The 22,195-nt window shown below is 41.1% G+C and overlaps 1 protein-coding gene across 1 annotated transcript in view; it reads right to left on the bottom strand.

Annotated features, from left to right (window-relative positions):
* Nucleotides 1-10,466: 10,466 nt before the first annotated feature.
* LOC141178577 (uncharacterized) overlaps nt 10,467-22,195 on the bottom strand; it is a 41,478-nt gene continuing 29,749 nt past the window's right edge. The window contains exons 2-7 of the mRNA XM_073660454.1: nt 20,246-20,456; nt 19,937-20,116; nt 19,730-19,853; nt 19,554-19,651; nt 19,282-19,372; nt 10,467-14,180 (exon numbers count right to left, since the gene is read on the bottom strand). Coding sequence (XP_073516555.1) covers nt 12,823-14,180; nt 19,282-19,372; nt 19,554-19,651; nt 19,730-19,853; nt 19,937-20,116; nt 20,246-20,456 — 2,062 coding nt within the window. The 3' untranslated portion in view covers nt 10,467-12,822. The remainder of the gene's footprint in view (nt 14,181-19,281; nt 19,373-19,553; nt 19,652-19,729; nt 19,854-19,936; nt 20,117-20,245; nt 20,457-22,195) is intronic.

The following is a 22,195-nucleotide window of genomic DNA, read 5'->3' on the forward strand; positions in this document are numbered from 1 at the left end:
AGCACCCCCACACCATCACACCTCCTCCTCCATGCTTCACGGTGGGAACCAGGCATGTAGAGTCCATGCGTTCACCTTTTCTGCGTCGCACAAAGACACGGTGGTTGGAACCAAAGATCTCAAATTTAGAGTCATCAGACCAAAGCACAGATTTCCACTGGTCTAATGTCCATTCCTTGTGTTCTTTAGCCCAAACAAGTCTCTTCTGCTTGTTGCCTGTCCTTAGCAGTGGTTTCCTAGCAGCTATTTTACCACGAAGGCCTGCTGCACAATGTCTCCTCTTAACAGTTGTTGAAGAAATGTGTCTGCTACTAGAACTCTGTGTGGCATTGACCTGGTCTCTAATCTGAGCTGCTGTTAACCTGCGATTTCTGAGGCTGGTGACTCGGATAAACTTATCCTCAGAAGCAGAGGTGACTCTTGGTCTTCCTTTCCTAGGGCGGTCCTCATGTGAGCCAGTTTCTTTGTAGCGCTTGATGGTTTTTGCAACTGCACTTGGGGACACTTTCAAAGTTTGCCCAATTTTTTGGACTGACTGACCTTCATTTCTTAAAGTAATGATGGCCACTCGTTTTTCTTTACTTAGCTGCTTTTTTCTTGCCATAATACAAATTCTAACAGTCTATTCAGTAGGACTATCAGCTGTGTATCCACCAGACTTCTGCACAACACAACTGATGGTCCCAACCCCATTTATAAGGCAAGAAATCCCACTTACTAAACCTGACAGGGCACACCTGTGAAGTGAAAATCATTTCCGGTGACTACCACTTGAAGCTCATCAAGAGAATGCCAAAAGTGTGCAAAGCAGTCATCAAAGCAAAAGGTGGCTACTTTGAAGAACCTAGAATATAAGACATATTTTCAGTTGTTTCACACTTTTTTGTTAAGTATATAATTCCACATGTGTTAATTCATAGTTTTGATGCCTTCAGTGTGAATGTACAATTTTCATAGTCATGAAAATACAGAAAAATCTTTAAATGAGAAGGTGTGTCCAAACTTTTGGTCTGCACTGTAGGACCTGACGACCATCTTGAAAATCGGCATACATCTACCGGTTAATTGTCTGAGTGTGGAAGTAGTTTGCTCCAGGGGAAAAAAATGACCAGGAAAAGCCACATAAAGACTGCGGGAGAAGCAGGTTCTCAGCTCTAAGATGACACCACGGTTGTCACGCTGGAGACAGATTGAGCAGGGGAGACAAAAAAGGAGGGAAGTGGTGGCCTGGCTGTAGCAGTTTGCCTGCACAGAAACACAGGTCTCAGCACGTGACAGTGGCCTTATAACAGCTACCCCACACCTGTGCACGGGCTCCAAGTGGAGGAGTTGGGTGTGCAGGAGATGGGAGAGGCAGCCGCTTTGAAGGGGATGAAAAGACCACAAAATTGCATGTGGCACAATACTCCCTGCCCCACGGCCTAACCTGCACCAATGGGACATACAGGTACCTGAGGAACCTACTTTAAAAGATGTTTTCATTGCAGTGATACATTGTAAATTCTCTCTCTGCTTTCAATGTACATTTTGGTGGTCTTAAAGATGAGACAACAGGTATATTACACAAACTGCAGAAAATAGAGTAGGGGCAGTGGAAGGCTAAGTCAGTGCCATTGAGGACCAGATAGCCGATAAAAGCAATGAGAACAGGCTTGCAGAACAGCAAATATCAGCACTGCTGGCGGAAACAGATGACCTTGAAAATAGGTCAAGGCTCAAAGATATACCAGTTATTGGTGTGCCTGAAAAAAAATAGAAGGCTCCTTTCCTACTGAATTCTTTGAAAACTGGCTGAAATTAATAATGAGGCTTGAAACCTTAACCCTTCTATAAGCTGTAGAATGATCTCATAATGTGCTCATTTAACAAATTAATTAAAAAAGGAAGCGTGGAATTAATTTATAATGATATTTATTTTCCTTCTAATAAAATTATACAGGAATTGATAAAACACACTATCAGTATAATGACACAAAATAATATTCTGACATATGAAACACGACAAATGGACTGTAATAAATATAATAAACTAAAATAACATTTAGAGGAATTCTTATAAGAGCATTTTAGCTCATCAAAAGACATATTAAATAAAACAAGAATTTTTTTGACATACAATGAACTACAAGTTTTTTACAAACTTTTCTCCTACCCTTGGATTTGCTTTTCTTTTTAATCTTTTGTTAATTCCTAAATACACATAGTGGCTTAATGAGTAAAGAACACAGGACACAGTGGTTTTCCCTATAGAGATATAGGTTGTAGCCCAACTCCTGCTTTTAGAATAAGTGAATAAATACATTTATTTTAGCGAACATTTGAACTTGTATATATATATATATACAATTTTAAATAATGTCGAATAGGTTTATAGTATATGAATCGTGATACATTTTTTAGGAGGTATTTCTTTATATAACTGAAATGCACGCAATTTTGTTATTTTCCGATGTAATCATGTGCCAATCCAGTGAACTTTGACACAAGTCAGTTATGTGTTGATTTGGAGCCTTAATTCAAAACTCAAGCCTTTAAACTGTCTTGCAGGATTTTGTCTGCATGTGGTTGTTTCCTGAAGAAGTGCTTGTCACTTTTACACGCATTTAATAAAAACAGCAATTTAATAAACCTTTCTGAATTGATGTTTTCAATAAACCAGCAGCGTGGGAAGTATCCACAAATATCTCCAGATCCTGATATTCAATGATATACCCTGCCAAGTTAAGGGTGGTAGCCCGAGGTACTGTGCACTTTATTCAGGATTCATAAACCCTTCACTGGCTCGATATGAATGAGAGGTAAATACGCCGGGATCAAATTCGGGATGTTAAAAGTTGAAGATCCTGTGGTACAAACCCTAATTCTTCAAAAACACAGTGATTCGCAAGTATATGGGAAGAAGTGCGTCCTTGCTTGTTGGACAGTTCTTTACAAATGTTGTTTTTACTTCAGGTTCTATTATGATTATATCACATTTTTCTTGCCTAATTGGGGTTGAATTATCCCCCAAGAAGGCTTAGGTTCTAGGTGGAATTCTCCCATATGTTCAACACTGACTGAGCCGCCATTTTTTCTACTTTAAAAGCGACAGCTATGGAAATACTTCGCCCAGTCTCTCACCCGGAGAAAGGTGTTTTATATCTGCCTTTTATGGGGAGGGGGGGTCTTTTTTGTTTATTGGGGTATGTTTTATATTGTTGACAATCTTGTAATATGCGCTTAACTAGCTATGTAAAACAGAAATGCTCTGCTGATAGGATATTGGAAACTACATACAGGTGCATCTCACTAAATTAGAATATCATCAAAAAGTTAATTTATTTCTGTTCTTCTATACAAAAAGTGAAACTCATATATTATATAGAGTCATTACACACAGAGGGATCTATTTCAAGTGTTTATTTCTGTTAATGTTGATGATTATGGCTTAAAGCACAAAAGTCATTTATCTCAGTAAAGTATAACACTTTATAACAGCTTGAAAAATGTTTTTACAATCCGAACTGTTGGCCTACTGAAATGTATGTTCAGTAAATGCACTCAATACTTGGTTGGGGCTCTTTTGGATCAATTACTGCATCAATGTGGCGTGGCATGGAGGCTATCGGCCTGTGGCACTGCTGAGGTGTTATGGAAGCCCAGGTGGCTTTGATAGCAGCCTTCAGCTCGTCTGCAATGTTGGGTCTGGTGTCTCTCATCTTCCTCTTGACAATACCCCATAGATTCTCTATGGGGTTAAGGTCAGGCGAGTTTGCTGGCCAATCAAGCACAGTGATACTGTTGTTTTTAAACCAGGTATTGGTACTTTAGGCAGTGTGGACAGGTGCCAAGTCCTGCTGGAGAATGAAATTTCCATCTCCAAAAAGCTTATCAGCAGAGGGAAGCATGGAGTGCTCTAAAATTTCCTGGTAGATGGCTGTCCTGACTTTGGTCTTGATAAAACACAGTGGACCTACACCAGCAGATGACATGGCTCCCCAAACCATCACTGATTATGGAAACTTCACACTAAACCTCAAGCAACTTGGATTGTGGCCTCTCCACTCTTCCTCCAGACTCTGGGACGTTGTGGAGTGTGTCTGCCTTCTGGACATCTATCAAGTCAGCAGTATTCCCCATGATTGTGGAGCCTACTGAAATAGACTAAGGGACCTTTGTAAACACTTAGGAAGCCTTTACAGGTATTTTTTGCTAATTATTCAAATTTACTGAGATAATGACTTTTGTGTTTTCATTGGCTGTAAGCCATAATCATCAACATTAATAGAAATTTGAAATAGATCACTCTGTTTGTAATGACTCTATATAATTTATGAGTTTCACTTTTTGTATTGAAGAACTGAAATAATTAAACTTTTTGATGATATTCTAATTTAGTGAGCTGCACCTGTATACAGTGGGTACGGAAAGTATTCAGACCCCTTTAAATTTTTCATTTTGTTTCATTGCAGCCATTTGGTAAATTCTAAAAAGTTCATTTTTTTCTCATTAAAGTACAATCTGCACCCCAACTTGACTGGAAAAAAACAGAAATGAAGTTTTTGCAAATTTATTAAAAAAGAAAAACTAAAATATCACATGGTCATAAGTATTTAGACCCTTTCCTCAGACGCTCATATTTAAGTCACATTCTATCCATTTCCTTGTGATCATCCTTGAGATGGTTCTATTCCTTCTAGGGAGTCCAGCTGAATTTAATTAAACTGATAGGACTTGATTTGGAAAGGCACACGCCTGTCTATATAAGACCTCACAGCTCACAGTGCATGTCAGACCAAATGAGAATCATGAGCTCAAAGGAACTGCCCAAGGAGCTCAGAGACAGAATTGTGGCAAGGCACAGATCTGGCCAAGGTTACAAAAGAATTTCTGCATTACTCAAGGTTCCTAAGAGCACAGTGGCCTCCATAATCCTTTAATGGAAGAAGTTTGGACCAATAGAAGTCTTCCTAGACCTGGCCATCCAGGCAAACTGAGCAATCGTGGGAGATGAGCCTTGGTGAGAGCGGTAAAGCAGAACCCCAAGATCACTGTGGCTGAGCTCCAGAGATGCAGTAGGGAGATGGGAGAAAGTTCCACAAAGTCAACTGTCACTGCAGCCCTCCACCAGTCGGGCCTTTATGGCAGAGTGGCCTGACGGAAGCCTCTCCTCAGTGCAAGACATGAAAGCCTGCGTAGAGTTTGCTCAAAAACACATGAAGGACCCCAGACTATGAGATAAGATTCCCTGGTCTGATGAGACAAAAATAGAACTTTTTGGCGATAATTCTAAGCGGTATGTGTGGAGAAAAACAGGCTCTGCTCATCACTTGCCCAATACAATCCCAACAGTGAAACATGGTGGTGGCAGCATCATGCTATGGGGGTGTTTTTTCAGCTGCAGGGACAGGACGATTGGTTGTAATTGAAGGAAACTTGAATGCGGCCAAGTACAGAGATATCCTGGATGAAAACCCCTTCTAGAGTGCTCTGAACCTCAGACTTGGCCGAAGGTTCACCTTCCAACAAGACAATGACAATAAGCACACAGCTAAAATAACAAAGGAGTGGCTTCAGAACAACTCTGGGCCAGTCAAGAATGGTCACAGCCAGAGCCCTGACCTAATCCCAATTGTGCATCTCTGGAGAGAACAGAAAATGGCTGTCCACCAACGTTCACCATCCAACCTGACGGAACTGGAGAGGATCTGCAAGGAAGAATGGCAGAGGATCCCCAAGTCCAGGTGTGAAAAACTTGTTGCATCATTCCCAAGAAGACTTATGGTTTTACTAGCTCAAAAGGGTGCTTCTACTCAATACTGAGCAAAGGGTCTAAATACTTATGACCATGTGATATTTCAGTTTTTCTTTTTTAATAAATTTTCAAAAATTTCTACATTTCTATTTATTTTCAGTCAAGACGGGGTGCAGAGTGTACTTTAATGAAAAAAAAATGAACATTTTAGAATTTACCAAATGGCTGCAATGAAGCAAAGAGTGAAAAATTTAAAGGGGTCTGAATACTTTCCGTACCCACTGTATCTATTACATTAAATATGGTGGAGTCAATGAAAATAGCTGGAATGTAAGGGGTCATTCTTCTAGTGTTAAAAGACAGGTGATCTTTCAGTATCTTCAAATGAAAAAACTTGCTCTGATTTGTCTGCAAGAAACACATCTTACCTCTGAGAAACTTCATCTACTAAACAAGAAGTGGTTACAGCCGACTATCACTCCACGCGCTCTCCATACTCTCGGGGAGTCAGTCACAATGTGAGCGTCTTACAGTGATAATAGATATAGAGGGTCAGTACGTATGTTTGTTCTGTAAGTTATTACTAAATCTCTATTAATAATCTATCTACATATCACCACCATATTCCAGGAGAATCATACACAAAATTCTAACTATTATTGCCGACTTCTCGCAAATCCCCTATATTATAAAATGGTACTTTAATAATATACCGGACTCTCACTGGGATAGAGGAAGACATGAAGCTAAGAGGGTAGAAGCAATTGTACCCATTTTGGTCACTTAAGGAGACAGCTTTAATTGCTCTTTGGAGAGGCCGTCATCCTAATGTATACCAATACTCCTGTTTTTCATCCACATTCTCCTCTTTGTCGAGCATGGACTTGGCTCTTGGACATGGTATGATACTGAGTCTTATAGTCCTGCATCAGTTCCTGCCCAGAGTTTTTTCTTTCTCCTCCCTGTGTCTCCCTAAGCTTAGTCTCCCAATGCAGTATATACCCACATGGAAATTAAACCCTTTTTCGTTGCAAGTTATAGACTTTAGGGGAACTAAAGGAGTATCTTGTGATTAATAAAACGACAATTTCTATTTTATACATGTAGTGCCCCAAAGTTGGATGTGTATGTCCCTTTAAGATGTAGCAGAGCCAGCAGCTACCTCATTATGTCTGCACAATGTTTATATTTCCCTTTGCAGATAATGTACATGAGGATCCAGTATACAGAATGGTTTATATATGTAGAGAGTGATTATTCTGTTCTGCTCTCAGATTACTAAGCGTTAATGAATTAGCCCTGGTTTCCATATATGGCAATAAGGTGGTTAGACCATATGACAAGGCCCTGAGCTTAGTTCAGTGTGTGCTCAGAAAGAGGAGAGAGGAGGAGACATGGTGTGGTGTCTGGTCTTGCCTGTGATGAGCTGAGGAGCAGGTATGGAAGCCCAGATATCTGCTGTATGAGAGACCACAGTCACAGCTGCAATCAGCTGTGTGATAGGACTGTACAGATAAGCAGAAGCTAGGACCCAGGAGTCACTGCACCGTTTGTGTATCTGCATTATCATACTGGAAAGTAACTGAGCTTGCTGCATTGAAAGAGAAACTCTGCTGAATCATCTGTCTGGATTTATCTGAAGTTGTTTGCAAGAAGTAGAGTTTACCAGCAGCCTATTATCTGTCTCTGTTTTCTGGACTATCGGGTGCACAACATATCATCACACCAGGAAACAGAAGTTAATACAGTGCACCCTGGCGCCACAAACTACATTTTCTTTTACTTTTATTCCTGCCTTAGTGAAGTGGTAATACCTACACGTGTGTGATCTATGGCAGAGTAGTGCATCACTGGCATTACAGATGTAGCAGAGCCGCGTGTGTACGAGGCGTACGGAGCAGAGCCATGTGTGTACGAGGTGTACGGACGAGAGCCGTGTGGGTACGAGGTGTATGAAGTGGAGCCGTGCGTGTACAAGGTGTACGAAGAGGAGTCGCGTATGTACGGAGCAGAGCCACATGTGTATGAGGTGATTATTCACGTTAAAGCCAGTGGTGAAACGCGCGTTGGATCCGATCAGCACTCAGGGGTTAGTAACACTTTATACCACTTTATACCATGCATCTTCATTTCACCTTCTCAGTATGTTATTATGATAGTAATATCTAATGTGACCTGTTAACTGATGACAATTTTGCCGTTATTTGCATCAAGCACTTTATATATGCCATAGTCCTCTGTGTTGGAGGGTTATGGAGAAAGGTGGAGAGTGGGGCTGTATGCACTAAGCACTTATATATATATATATATATATATATATATCCTCTCCACACTTCTCTCTAAGAGGCATTTAATGATATATCTGTGGGGCAGTGGTATATTGTCATGAACAGTGCCTGTTAGAGGTTAATACATGAATGGTGCCTTTGGGATGTTTTATCGATTGTATTTATTTATCTATACCCCCTAGTCTGATCTTCTCTGCTATGTGGTCCTCTTCCCTTTTTTGTGATTTTTTTATGTGATTTTAATTTATTCTAATAATAAATGCTACGTCTTAAATACTATAGTTCTCATGTCATGTCTATAGGAGCATAGTTTAAATGGTGGACATGTGAACATTACAAATTTGTATATATTGACAGTGTTCTCATGTGTATGAGGTGAGCAGAGCCTTGTACGGAGCAGAGCAGCGTGTGTAAGAAGTGGACGGAGCGGAGCCACGTGTGTATAAGGTTTACGGAGCAGAGCCTTTTACGGAGCGGAGCATTGTGTGTAAGAGGTGAGCGGAGCCGCGTGTATGAGGTGTACGGAGTGGAGCCATGAGTATACGGAGTGGAGCCGTGTGTGTACGGAGCCGTGTGTGTATGATGTATACGGAGGACAGCCGCATGTGTACGGAGCAGAGCCGTGAGTCTACGACATGTACGGCGCGGAGCTGCATGTTTAGGAAGTGTGCGAAGTGTAGAAGAACTGACACTGGACACTCGGTAAAACTGCGCTCGGACGTTTCTTGCACAGGTATTGATAACATAAGATGGAGTCAGACGAACCCTCCTACAAAACCTGATAAAGTCATTACTACAGGACTGGATGAGAAAGGGATTTATTCTACAAGAAACGCTGGGGCCACAAATGAGAGAATCCGGGCCCCGTGGCTGGATACTCCAGACCCCCAGCGTGTTAGGACCACACGGGATCTTTGTTCCTGGAGCTTCTCTACTTGGTATAATGAGACTCTGATCTTGTTCATAGGCCACAGTCCCACTATCAGTATTTGGTCAGTATTCGGTTAGTATTTTTTCTCAGGAGTGGGAGCCAAAACAAGACGAGGAACAATCAGAGAAAAGGTATAATAGAAACAAGTGCACAAATTCTGAATTTATCACCCACTCCTGATTTTGGCTCAGTATTTTTTCTCAGGAGTGGGTGATAAATGTAGAATTGGTGACTTGTTTCTATTATACCTTTTCCCTGATTGCTCCTCACCTGGTTTTGGCTCTCACTCGAGAAAAAATACTGACCGAATACTGACCAAATACTGATAGCAGGGCAGTGGCCAAAGAGGGAGGATTGGCAACTCCGAATGTCCTTGTCTATTTTGGGATTAGGTGGTAGGAAAAGGGGCAGGTGGACATTTTGGGTTTTGTTTTGGGAGGGTGGGGGAAAAAGATGCAATATCTGTCCATGTATTGTAAATATTAGTGATGAGCAAGCGTACTCGCCACTGCTCGATACTTGATCAAGCATCGGGGTACTCGGGTGTGCTTGTTACTCGTTCGAGTATAAAACCTGATGATGCAATACGGCAGGCCAATCAGAGTAATGGCAGTAGAAAACATGGCTACGACATTACTGTGTATGACAGGCCATCCCTGCGTGTTTATTGGCTATCTAACACCCGCAAAACGTGGGGCGGGGACTCGAGCACCTGAAATATTTGATTGAAAACCCGAGCACCACGATGATCTATTAAGTATCGAGCAGTGGCAAGCATGCTTGCTCATCATTAGTAAATATATGAATACAGTTAGGTCCAGAAGTATTTGGACAGTGACTGAATCTTTGTGATTGCAGCTCTGCAGGCCACTAATCTTGATTTAAAATGAAACAACTGAGATGCAATTGAAGTGGAGACTTTCAGGTTTAATTAAAGGGGCTGAACAAAAATATCCTATGAAACGTTTTGGAATTGCAACCATTTATCTATAAAGCCTCCTTATTTCAGGGGCTCAAAAGTAATTGGACAAATTAAAGAGGTTGCCCACTACGTTTTCACTGATAACCCATCCTTAGGATAGGTCACTGATGTCTGATGGGTCGGGGTCAGACACCCGGCCCCCTGCCCATCAGCTGTTATCGTTGTTGGCCAGAAGTACTCACTTGCGGAGCTAGCTGTCTTCTGGTAGTGGCCGCGACAGGGTATAATACATCCGCTTCATATTGTCTAATCTAGCCTTTGTATTTCTAAGGCTCACTAATGGTTTGCACCTTGTATTGAACACTCTCTGTATTTTCTCTCATGAAGTCTTCTCTTTTATGTTAGACCTATACACTGAAAAACACCTACTTCCTGGAGTGTTCTTCATTTAGGTTGATATTATAAACAGGCTTTTCTTCACCATGGAAAGGATTCTGTGATCATCCACCACTGTCTTCTGTTTGACAACTTTTTGAGTTCCCAAGCTCACCAGTGAACATTTTTTTGCAGAACGTATCTGTTGATTTGGTCACTCCTAACATTTTTGCTATCTCTTTGGTGGACTTATGTGCCGTGCAATGTTTCACACGCACACATAGGCTTATATGGGGGCATGCGATCCGAATCCAGAATGCTGCTTTTTTTGTTCAGTCCGATCGCAATCCGATCAGGGCTGGAAAAGAAACGCCACTGATCACACTATCATAGGAATAAATTAATACGAGTGCAATCCAATTTTTTATCCCATTGCAGTAGTCTGATTTAATTGCAAGTGAGAGCGAGCCCTTAGAAATATACTTACTTAGAAAATTGGTGAAGTGTTCAATACTCATTTGGATATTGTTTTTTGGATTAAAGATTAGTGTCTGAATATAATTTTAATTCTAATATACTGTATCCAATGTTTAAACAGCAGAAAAAAGGAAAAACATTTTTCATACTAATTAAATCTGCCTTGCTAGTGTAAAGTGGAGATGTGTGCAACGACTCAGTGCCACTTGTGTGGCGGAAGGGGGGTGAACTATTCTTAATTATGCTAGACTTACTATTCCTGTGTTCAGTAAGTCAAGGAACATGAGCCATTGTTTCATGTGAAACTGTCCTGTGCCCATTTTTGTATGCTAATTTGTGGAATGTCTGCTGATTACTTATTGCATTAGTCTCCTGTGGTGTACTAGTCTGCAACATCTGAAGGATAATTAGGCAATCTAATTGAATAATCAAAAATAGGAGTTGAGGGTTATAAAAAGGGGTCTGCTCCTGTGACCAGTGTGATTCCACAGGACTTCAGCCAGTGGATTTCAGAAATGCTCAACACTGAGCCCACAAATTTGTTTTGATAACCCAGGTTGTGACAATTCGGTCACCTGGCTACATATTTCACTGTGCTCGGTCAGCTTCCTATGCTAGCTGCTATCTCCTTTCTGCGGGTGCCTGTCAAAATCTAGGCACTGCTGTTTGGGGTAGTTGGCCCTGAATGTCCCAAAGTCGCAGAGGTTCTAATTCCCAGCAAGCCAGTGGGTATGTTATATATGCTGTTAACTGTCGGTGAACAATAAAGTCTTACCAGAGTGTGGTACCCTCACCCTGCATTGTCTGAGTATTGTTATGTCCACAGGAAACGTGAACGGCAATCAATAGGATGAGCTCCGGCCCGTGCGGTGTTGTTAAAGACAGCAGGGTGAGCACATAACACTGCTGCATGGACATACACACAGCACTGCAGCATGGATAGTGCATGCATACCCAGCTTTGCTATATATGCACATTTATATACACACACAGCTCTGCTACATATGCACAGTTGCATACACATACACTTTATATACATTTTCCCATTTTTCAGTTCCATCCAGGTCATGTGATTGATTATATGATCTGAAAGGTGCTTGAGCTAGTCGGGTAGATGGTTCTTTAGCTGCTCACTCAGGATGTGCAGCCTCTGTGCAGGTACTAGTACCTTCCTTTCCTGCACCAATCAGATAAGTGTGGGGCTAGAGGAGAGTAAGCAGTTCTCTCAGTGATCAGGAACGACACTGTCTATAAGATGCACTCACTTATTAGCAAGATTTTTTTCTTGTTTAAAAGTGTGTCTTATAGTCCAAAAAAACCAAACATTTTTCCCTTTCTCATTTAATTATGATTGTCTGTTATATGTTTTTGTACAATTTGTCAACAACATATATAGTTTCTCCGCCAACTGAGTTATTTTTGATGGTCAACAAAATACAATTTTCCAGTAATTCTTTTTCACACTTGGTATGATAATGGCTTCTCTCTGTGTGGAATTTTTGATTTCTAAAGGGGTTTTCCAGTACTTGAACAATCTCTTCTCATTCCTCATGCTTGGTCCTGTTAAAAGAAAGACAATTATACAAACTTCCCATGCTTGTGCTGTTCCAGTGATGTGAGCACTTGCGTTTCTGAGGCTCATGTGATGTTGTTACGTCATGTGAGCCCTGCGGCCAGTCAGCATTGGCGTCACTGTCCCCACTTTCGGACACATCGAACAATTAAAGGAAGTCAGAAAGCAGCAGCTCTGGCTTTCTGTTGATGTTTAATTCATCTGAAGGCGGGGACAGTGAAGCCGATTGAAGCTGATTGTGAAGGAACACACATGTCATGTAACAACTTCACATGAGTCCTGGAAACACGAGTGCAGATACCACTGGAACGGTGCCGCCACGGAAGGGGAGTATGAATGTTTTTAATTTAACGAGGCCAAACATGAGGAATGACAAGGGATTGCCCTATAAGTGGGCAATACAAGACAATACAATTTTCAGTAAAAACATTTCCAACATTCTGAACATGAAAAAGGCTTCTTCCCTGTGTGACTTCTCTAAAGTTTATTAAGAGTGGTATTCCATGTAAAACATATCCTGCATTAAGACCATGAAAATGACTTCTCCCCTGTGTGAGTTCTCTGATGTGTAACAAGAGTCGATTTATCTACAAAACATTTTCCACATTCTGAACAGAAAAAAGGCTTCTCCCCTGTGTGGGTTCTCTGGTGTCTATCAATAAGCGATTTAAAGTTAAAACATTTTCCACATTCTGAACAGGAAAAAGGCTTATCTCCTTTGTGGGTTCTTCGGTGGATATCAAGATGTGCTTTCCGGGTAAAACATTTTCCACAGTTCGAACAGGAAAAAGGTTTCTCTCCTGTGTGGGTTCTCTTGTGGCGATCAAGATGCCCTTTACAGTTAAAACATTTTTCACACTGTGAACAGGAAAAAGGCTTCTCCCCTGTGTGGGTTCTCTGGTGGTCACCCAAAGCTGATTTCTGGTTAAAACATTTCCCACATTCTGAACATGAAAAAGGCTTTTTCCCTGTGTGAGATCTCTGGTGTATAGCAAGAGTCCGTTTCTGTTTAAAATATTTTCCACATTCTGAACAGAAAAAAGGCTTTTCCCCTGTGTGAGTTCTCTGGTGCATAACCAAAGCTGATTTCTGGTTAAAACATTTCCTACATTCTGAACAGCAAAAAGGAGTCTCCTCTGTGTGAGTTCTCTGGTGCTTAACCAAAGCTGATTTACGGTTAAAACATTTCCCACATTCTGAACATGAAAAAGGCTTTTCCCCTGTGTGAGTTCTCTGGTGGTCAACCAAAGTTGATTTCTGGTTAAAACATTTCCCACATTCTGAACATGAAAAAGGCTTCTCCCCTGTGTGAGTTCTTTGGTGTATAGCAAGATCCCATTTCTGATTAAAACATTTCCCACATTCTGAACAGGAAAAAGGTTTCTCCATTGTGTGACTTCTCTGGTGCTGAACCAAATTTGATTTCCATGTAAAATATTTCCCACATTCTGAACATGAAAATGGCTTCTCCCCTGTGTGACTTCTCTGGTGTCTAGCAAGACCTGATTTCTGGTTAAAACATTTTCCACACATGGAGCAAGAAAATCTTTTCTTCGCTGTGTGAATTTTTGGATGTTTAAGAACAGAGTTTTCGAGGAGAAAACTATTTCCATATTCGGTTTGTGAAAATGGTTTCTTTGCTTTAGGAGCAGCTCGATTTTTAATGCTTATTTCGTGACTTGGATTTTCCTTAGTGTTCGGTAATGAATCAGAAGACAAGACCTGTTTCAAAGTATCAGATGATTGATCTTTGCTGTGAAGGGATGATGGTGTATCTGGAGTAATGGCATTCACTTCAATTGTATTCTGTGGTATCTCAAGCTCATCTAATTTAAAAATTGAAGACGTCAGCTGTTCCTCTGGTCTCCTGGTGCAGTCATCTGCAAAGAATAAAACCAATTATTATTTTTAAATAAAGTATCCTTGAATTTTATATTTTTTAACATTTGTACTTGAACCAGCTGTAGAAATGGCAAGTTATGTAAAAATATTGAATTATTCACCAAGTTGATGACAGTTCAATGTCTAATAGAAAACCTCATAGCATGAACCAGTGGAACATGGTGTTCAATTTGTTTGTTCATTCTGCCTCCCAAACATGGAACAAAAAGCCACCAAACAATATTATGTAGGCCAAAATAATACCAATAAAAACTTATAATCATCTCACAAAAAAACAAGTCCCCACTCAGGTCCATCATCTATCAATGGAAAAACAGAAGTTTCCTCATTATTAGTGGAGTATAGCAAGGGCATTTCAGACTATAAAATATAACTTTTAATAGATAAATGTAAAATATTTAGTATAAAACAATTATGACGGAGACAAAGTACACATACTCCCCAGGTCAGAGTAACAACTAAATAAGAGAGTAAAGCACGTCACCTGAGTGGCGTACCGGACCCTGGTCAGAAAGGGCAATTTAATAAAGCCTAAATGACACAGGGTCTCTGTGAAGCGTCCAACAAGTAAGTGGACAAAATTAGATGTTTCTCAAAAAATCAAATAAAAATTTTCACCTGAGATTAGTGAAGACAGTTATGCTTTATCATGTTGAGACAGCTTAGCCTTCATGGTGCTACACAGTGGGGTCCCTTGATGACTCCGAAAGGAAGAAACGCGTCCGGACTATAGGGCAAGCACAGGGCTACTAGAGCAGTCTAGATGTGGACTGTCCTTGTTAGGGCAGGAGTAAAGGGGTACAGGGATAGTGCAGTCCATATAGGGTGTTAATAGCGGCAGAAAAATACGCCTCCCCTGGACTATTGCCTGTCTACCTGCTTCCCCTTCAGTAAACATCTCGTCCTTTTTACTCACTGTGACGTGAACTACTCCACATATTGGGTGAGGACGTTCCATTACTCTTATTCAATTTTCTAAATGTTATTCTGTATTGATGATGTTTTCTATTGATGATATCATTGCCATAATCTTACCTCATCTATTTTGAATGCATATGAGAAACGTTTTTTCAATCATCCTAAGACGTTTATCCCGTGTTAATAGCAGGATCATCACATTGATACTATTTGATTTTTTGAGAAACATCTAATTTTGTCCACTTACTTGTTGGACGCTTCACAGAGACCCTGTGTCATTTAGGCTTTATTAAAATGACCCTTTCTGACCATGGTCCGGTACGCCACTCAGGTGACGTGCTTTACTCTCTTATTTAGTTGTTATTCCGACCTTAGGAGTATGTGCACTTTGTCTCTGTCATAATTGTCTTATACTAAATATTTTAAATGTATCTATTAAAAGTTATATTTTATAGTCTGAAATGCCCTTGCTATACTCTCCTGATGACTGGGTATGACATACATATTTGAATATAAATCATAATATTGCTAGCTATCATTATTAGTGGCCCAAAGGCTCTTGAAAAGCAACATGGCTTCCAGAAACCAGTCCAGCAATATCCGATCTCCCAAAGTCATATCTCCCCCTCACTTCTGAGCCTTGCAGTGTGCCCAAACCACATTCAGCATCCATGTATTTGGCATTACTATAGTGAGAAAAACCTCCTGGAGCACAATCTGGGCACTATGTGTTGGGTAATAAAATGGCATATTTGCAATTTTCACTCTCCAACATCCAGTGCATGCTAATTTCAGGTAAGTGGCTGTGAAGTCAAAATAGTCACTTCTATTCATTGAGGGCTATAATCTCCAAAATGGAGTCACTTTATGGGGATTTATACTTCTCTGGTTTTCTGCCATTTTGTCATATTAGGGCTTCTGCTAATGGTGTGTCCAATCTCCTCTGGGATCTGCTCCTGTAATGTCTGCTTCTTTCACCATGTGTGGCCTTATTCATTCTGCAGGCGGCACTGGTAATGGAGGAGACGTCAGAACCAGAAGCTTTGGGCGGCGCTCTGGACAGAGCCTAGCCACTAAGATTGGAGTGCCTTGGGCCTGTTGTACCATTCAGTCTGGCAATATAGGTGTGTGTGCTGTCCAGCTGGAGTAATCTACTCCCTACATCAGCCAACTGGAATGCACCACACCCTACTAAAGCTTGAAGCAAATAGCTGGAAGCTGCCAGATAGTCTTGTTCTTTTCTGGTTCAGTCCTCTGTGCTCAGCTCACGGCTTGTGTATTTGTTTCCTGGTGTATTTTCTCTGCCCTCCTTATTCTGACCCGGCTATCTGACCATTCTTCTTGCCATCTCACACCACAGAACAGCCAGTAACATTGTGGCCCAAGCATAGGGGTTTCTGTGTAAGTCAAGATCTATGTAGAGAGGTTAAAGGGTGATGGTCAAAACTATGACTATAGACAATGACACATTTAATGAAATTATCAAACTCAACAGTCTTCATCAGCAAAAAAAAATGAGATGAGTAACTACTGGTGAAACCTCTCTGAGGTAATTGGAGTATGGGGCTTGGTGGCTCTTGGTAATCTAAAATATTGTAAAGGCCAATATTTTCTATAAGAAGAGTTTCAAGAAAGAATATTAGACATCTAAATAGAACTTTTTACAATAGTGCAGATCTGAGGTGTCTTAAATTTAGATCTCAGGCATTTGGAAGAGACAATGAAGACCTTTTTTTAAACACTACCAGGGACTTGCAGACTAGTGAGGCAGGCCAATCCCACCACAAGTCATAAAAAATTAAAAACTGTAAACAAATAGACATAGAATAAAAAAACATGTTACATCTCCAACAAGAATGTACGCTGGGTACGGAAAGTATTCAGACCCCTTTAAATTTTTCACTCTTTGTTTCATTGCAGCCATTTGGTAAATTCTAAAAAGTTAATTTTTTTCTCACTAAAGTAGACTCTGCACTCCATCTTGACTGAAAAAAAACAGAAATGTAGAATTTTTTGCAAATTTATTAAAAAAGAAAAATTGAAATATCACGTGGTCATAAGTATTCAGACCCTTTGCTCAGTATTGAGTAGAAGCTCCCTTTTGTGCTAGTACAGCCATGAGTCTTGGGAATGACGCAACAAGTTTTTCACACCTGGATTTGGGGATCCTCTGCCATTCTTCCTTGCAGATCCTCTCCAGTTCCGTCAGGTTGGATGGTGAACGTTGGTGGACAGCCATTTTCAGGTCTCTCCAGAGATGCTCAATTGGGTTTAGGTCAGGGTTTTGTCTGGGCCAGTCAAGAATGGTCACAATGAGTTGTTCTGAAGCCACTCCTTTGCTATTTTAGCTGTGTGCTTAGGGTCATTGTCTTGTTGGAAGGTGAACCTTCGGCCAAGTCTGAGGTCCAGAGCACTCTGGAAGAGGTTTTCATCCAGGACATCTCTGTACTTGGCCGCATTCATGTTTCCTTCAATTGCAACCAGTTGTCCTGTCCCTGCAGCTGAAAAACACCCCCATAACATGATGCTGCCACCACCATGTTTCACTGTTGGGATTGTATTGGGCAGGTGATGAGCAGTGCCTGGTTTTCTCCACACATACTGCTTAGAATTATCACCAAAAAGTTCTATTTTCGTCTCATCAGACCAGAGAATCTTATTTCTCATAGTCTGGGAGTCCTTCATGTGTTTTTGAGCAAACGCTATGCGGGCTTTCATATGTCTTGCACTGAGGAGAGGCTTCCGTCGGGCCACTCTGCCATAAAGGCCCGACTGGTAGAGGGCTGCAGTGATAGTTGACTTTGTGGAACTTTCTCCCATCTCCCTACTGCATCTCTGGAGCTCAGCCACAGTGATCTTGGGGTTCTTCTTTACCTCGCTCACCAAGGGTCTTCTCCTACGATTGCTCAGTTTGGTTGGACGGCCAGGTCTAGGAAGACTTCTGGTGGTCCCAAGCTTCTTCCAATTAAGGATTATGGAGGCCACTGTGCTCTTAGGAACCTTGAGTAATGCAGAAATTCTTTTGTAACCTTGGTCAGATCTGTGCCTTGCCACAATTCTGTCTCTGAGCTCCTTGGGCAGTTCCATTGAGCTCATGATTCTCATTTGGTCTGACATGCACTGTGAGCTGTGAGGTATTATATAGACTGGTATGTGCCTTTCCAAATCAAGTCCTATCAGTTTAATTAAACACAGCTGGACTCCAATGAAGGAGTAGAACCATCTCAAGGAGGATCACAAGGAAATGGACAGCATGTAACTTAAATATGAGTGTCTCAGCAAAGGGTCTGAATACTTATGACCATGTGATATTTCAGTTTTTCTTTTTTAATAAATTTGCAAAAATTTCTACATTTCTTTTTTTTTTAAGTCAAGATGAGGTACAGAGTGTACTTTAATGAGAAAAAAATGATTTTTAGAATTTACCAAATGGCTGCAATGAAACAAATAGTGAAAAATATAAAGGGGTCTGAATACTTTCCGTACCCACTGTATGTATTGGCAGAGAACTACAACATTAAACTGGAGTTGCACTCATTTATGGTGGACCATTGGAGCTCCTATGAGTCCTGACCAGGAGAATAGAGAAAGTATTAGCGCCCCCATTTCAGGAGAGATTGTGCAGTAATCTGAATTCCTTAGGATTGAAAACATAATGCAATCTATGACGTGGAGTGAATCCATGAAACCAGGACTCAAGCCATGCCAACACATCTCCTGCAGGCGTGAATAAATGTATATTACAGCCAAGTTTGGTCAGAAAGACTGTACCTGGTCTTGAAGGGACCATATGAGCACATTTATCAGCACAGAGGGGAGAGAAGGTAGATTCATCCAATAAGATATCATGATTCTAGGAAGCCAACAGCATCATTACCCTCCGCTTTCTCTTACAGATCCATCATAATATTTTTCTTCAGTGTGTCAGCACATTGTTTGTACGCTGTCATTTGGTTTTGTAGTTTGTAAGGTTCTACAGAAAAGCACCTTCAATGCCCAAAGTCATTTGAACAGTTTTGGGTGGAGGAGAATGTTGTGGTCTAGCAGCAAAATGGTGCACACATGATTGTGATATGGCCGGACTACACAACATATAAAGCAGCCACAGCAGGTGACTCAGACGAATCTGTGACTTCTCTGCATTTAGTGGTTACTACTCACCTGGGTAGTCATATGTGGGAATCTCCTCTTTACACCGCTCATCACCCCTCACATATGTCTCTGTAGTATTAATATGGGTCAGATCTTCACCCTGAAAGAAATATGGTCACAGAAATAAGGAGAAGTCACATCTATGATCAGCTCTAATCCTGCCGTCTCCACCGTTCTCATTACACAAGTATAAAACATATAATACTGGAGGATAAAACAAAACTGAACACAGTTGTCTAAATATCATAGGAGAGATCTCATGACACATTTTCTCCATCTACCTGATGATCCTGAGGAACACTGGGATCTTCTTGTTTATAGTCCTGTGGAAGAAGAGGACGGGAACATCTCTCTGGTGTTGTCGACTTAATGGATAGACCTGTAGGAGACACATACAGGGACTGAATTCATGTTTTACATACACTAAATATACATGGCCTAAAATTATTTGTATTACCTGGTAATGTGAGGGGCTGGAGAACCTCCATCATGACGTCCTTGTACAGATCTTTGTGTCCTTCTAAATACTCCCACTCCTCCATGGAGAAATAGACAGCAACATCCTGACACCTTATAGGAACCTGACATAAACAATGATACCATCATCCCACTGATTCCTTCACAGCGTTACTTAATAATGTCCTAGCATTCCCAGCAGTGTCACCTCTCCAGTCAGCAGCTCAATCATCTTGTAGGTGAGTTCTAGGATCTTCTGGTCATTGATGGCCTTATGTATCATCGGGTGAGGTGGAGGCCCTGTGATTGGGCTCAGGGGTCTTCCCCATCCCTCAGACACAGGGTCCCAACAGCGCTCACTAGAGGTCTTCTTCACTACTGTGTAATCCTGGTTATGGAGAGACACATTAATTAATCTCACTACAGACATTTCCAGAGTCCTCACCTCTCCAGTTCTGTCCATCTGTTATTCCCATAGATAAGAATGATGTAATGTGAAGCCATCAGAATCTCTCACCTCTCCAGTAAGCCGGAAGAGGATCTCTAGGGTGAGGTGTAATATTTTTTCTGCCATTTTGTCTCTGTCCATATCCATCCTTGATGGGTAAATCAGGAAAATTATCTTACATAGAAGATCTTCACTGAGAGGATCCGATATTGTAGGGATATGAATGGGAAGAAGATGAGCCGATGTAACATCATAAAAATCCTGTGTAATAATACAATTACTGGAGATAATAAGGGAAACATATGAGGTGATTTATTATTTTATAGTATTTAGTTTTCTTCTTTACATCTACTAATAAAACCTATACATTTTAGGCCACAGACAACAAGCAGTTTCTTCCTCAAGAGTCTGCAGCTGAATACGTTTCTCAAAGACTCATCTTCCATAACACTAATTCTTGTCTAATTTACCGACACTGGAATCAGTATCATGATGAGGACGACATCTTCATCTTCTACTACGGCTCTAGAAACATATTTGGCCAGAGTCCATCACTGACTACATCACCACCGGCCGTCTATATGAATGTTTCCCGTCTTCCCCGGACTGTAATCTTCTATCACGTTAGATCTCACGTCTGATTCACACACAGAAGTTTGAGGCTTTTTTGTTTACACAAACACCGCGGACAAAAATAATTTGATACCAAAGTCTCCATGTACCATGTTTTATGGGGTTTATATCTGGCCTTAGGCTTTCCTATATTACAAGAAATACACCAGAAAAAAAAATAAACTGGCACCAACAATTATTGTAATAAGAAAAAATCATGCAAAAAGCACAATACAAGTTTTATTATTTTTTAACACATTAAACATTTGTTTAAAAAAAAAAAAACTCTTTTGGGCACCAGAACACAGATGTACACCGCAGGGATGGCACAGGTGCGGTTGCAACAAAAACCCTTGAAGTTTAACTGCTTGCTACTGTCAAAAGCAAACATGGCATCTAAGAATGTTTGACAGAGTTCGACTGAATGCCCCTCCTCCCCCAAGTACACGATAGTATGGGGCTGCCTATTTTCTATGATACTTATACAGTAGTGTTCAAAATAGTAGCAGTGTTTTCAAAAACATGAGTTAGGGTATGTGCACACGATGCAGAAATGAAGCAGAAAATTTCTGCATCATTTCTGCATCTCCCTGGCAGAAAAAACGCATGCAGATTGTGCATGCGTTTTTCCTGCAGAATATATGCGGATCCACATGCAGATTCACATGCGTTTCCGCATGCAGATTGACAAGCGCTTTCCAGGCGCTTTTAGCATCACCTGGAAAGTGCTTGACAACTAGGTCACACTATATAAATCCATGCAAACAGCATGGATTTATATAGTGTGACCCGAGAGAGTGTATATACTTACCTCCGATGGCCCGCGCTGTCCCGCTCACTCCGTTCTCCCGGCTGCCGGCAACTTTGAATTGAAAGACCTGCCGACGTCAGCGTCACGTGACCCGTCACATGACTCTGACGTCACCGCAGGTCGTACAACTCACTGCAAAGTGCCGGGAACCAAGCACGAGCGCTGCGCGGGCCGACAGATGGTAAGTATATATATATTTTTTATTTTATTCTTGTTTTTACAGCTTTTTTAATGGTACCTGGGTGTGGATGAGACTCTCCTCTCCTCAACACCCGGGTACCATCCGCACATTAGAACGCGCCAATAACGCAAGTACAGATGCAGTCTTGCGGAATTGGCGCGTTCTAATGCAAGTCAATGGCGGCGAAAACGCCGCGTTTCCGCAAAATTAAATGACATGCTGCGGATTTTTGAGCGCAGCGTTTACGCTGCGGAAAAATCCGCATCATGGGCACAGCACATGCGGATTTCAATTGGGGAACATTGCTTCCCTTCTACCATGCGTTTTTCATGCGTTTCCGCGGCGTTTACGCAACTGCAAAAACGCCGCGGAAACGCATGAAATACGCATCGTGTGAACTCAGCCTTAAGCACAA

This window comes from Phyllobates terribilis, unplaced genomic scaffold (genome assembly GCF_046119375.1).
Source record: "Phyllobates terribilis strain yellow unplaced genomic scaffold, ASM4611937v1 Scaffold_29__1_contigs__length_15306474, whole genome shotgun sequence".
In the NCBI taxonomy this organism is placed as follows: domain Eukaryota; kingdom Metazoa; phylum Chordata; class Amphibia; order Anura; family Dendrobatidae; genus Phyllobates; species Phyllobates terribilis.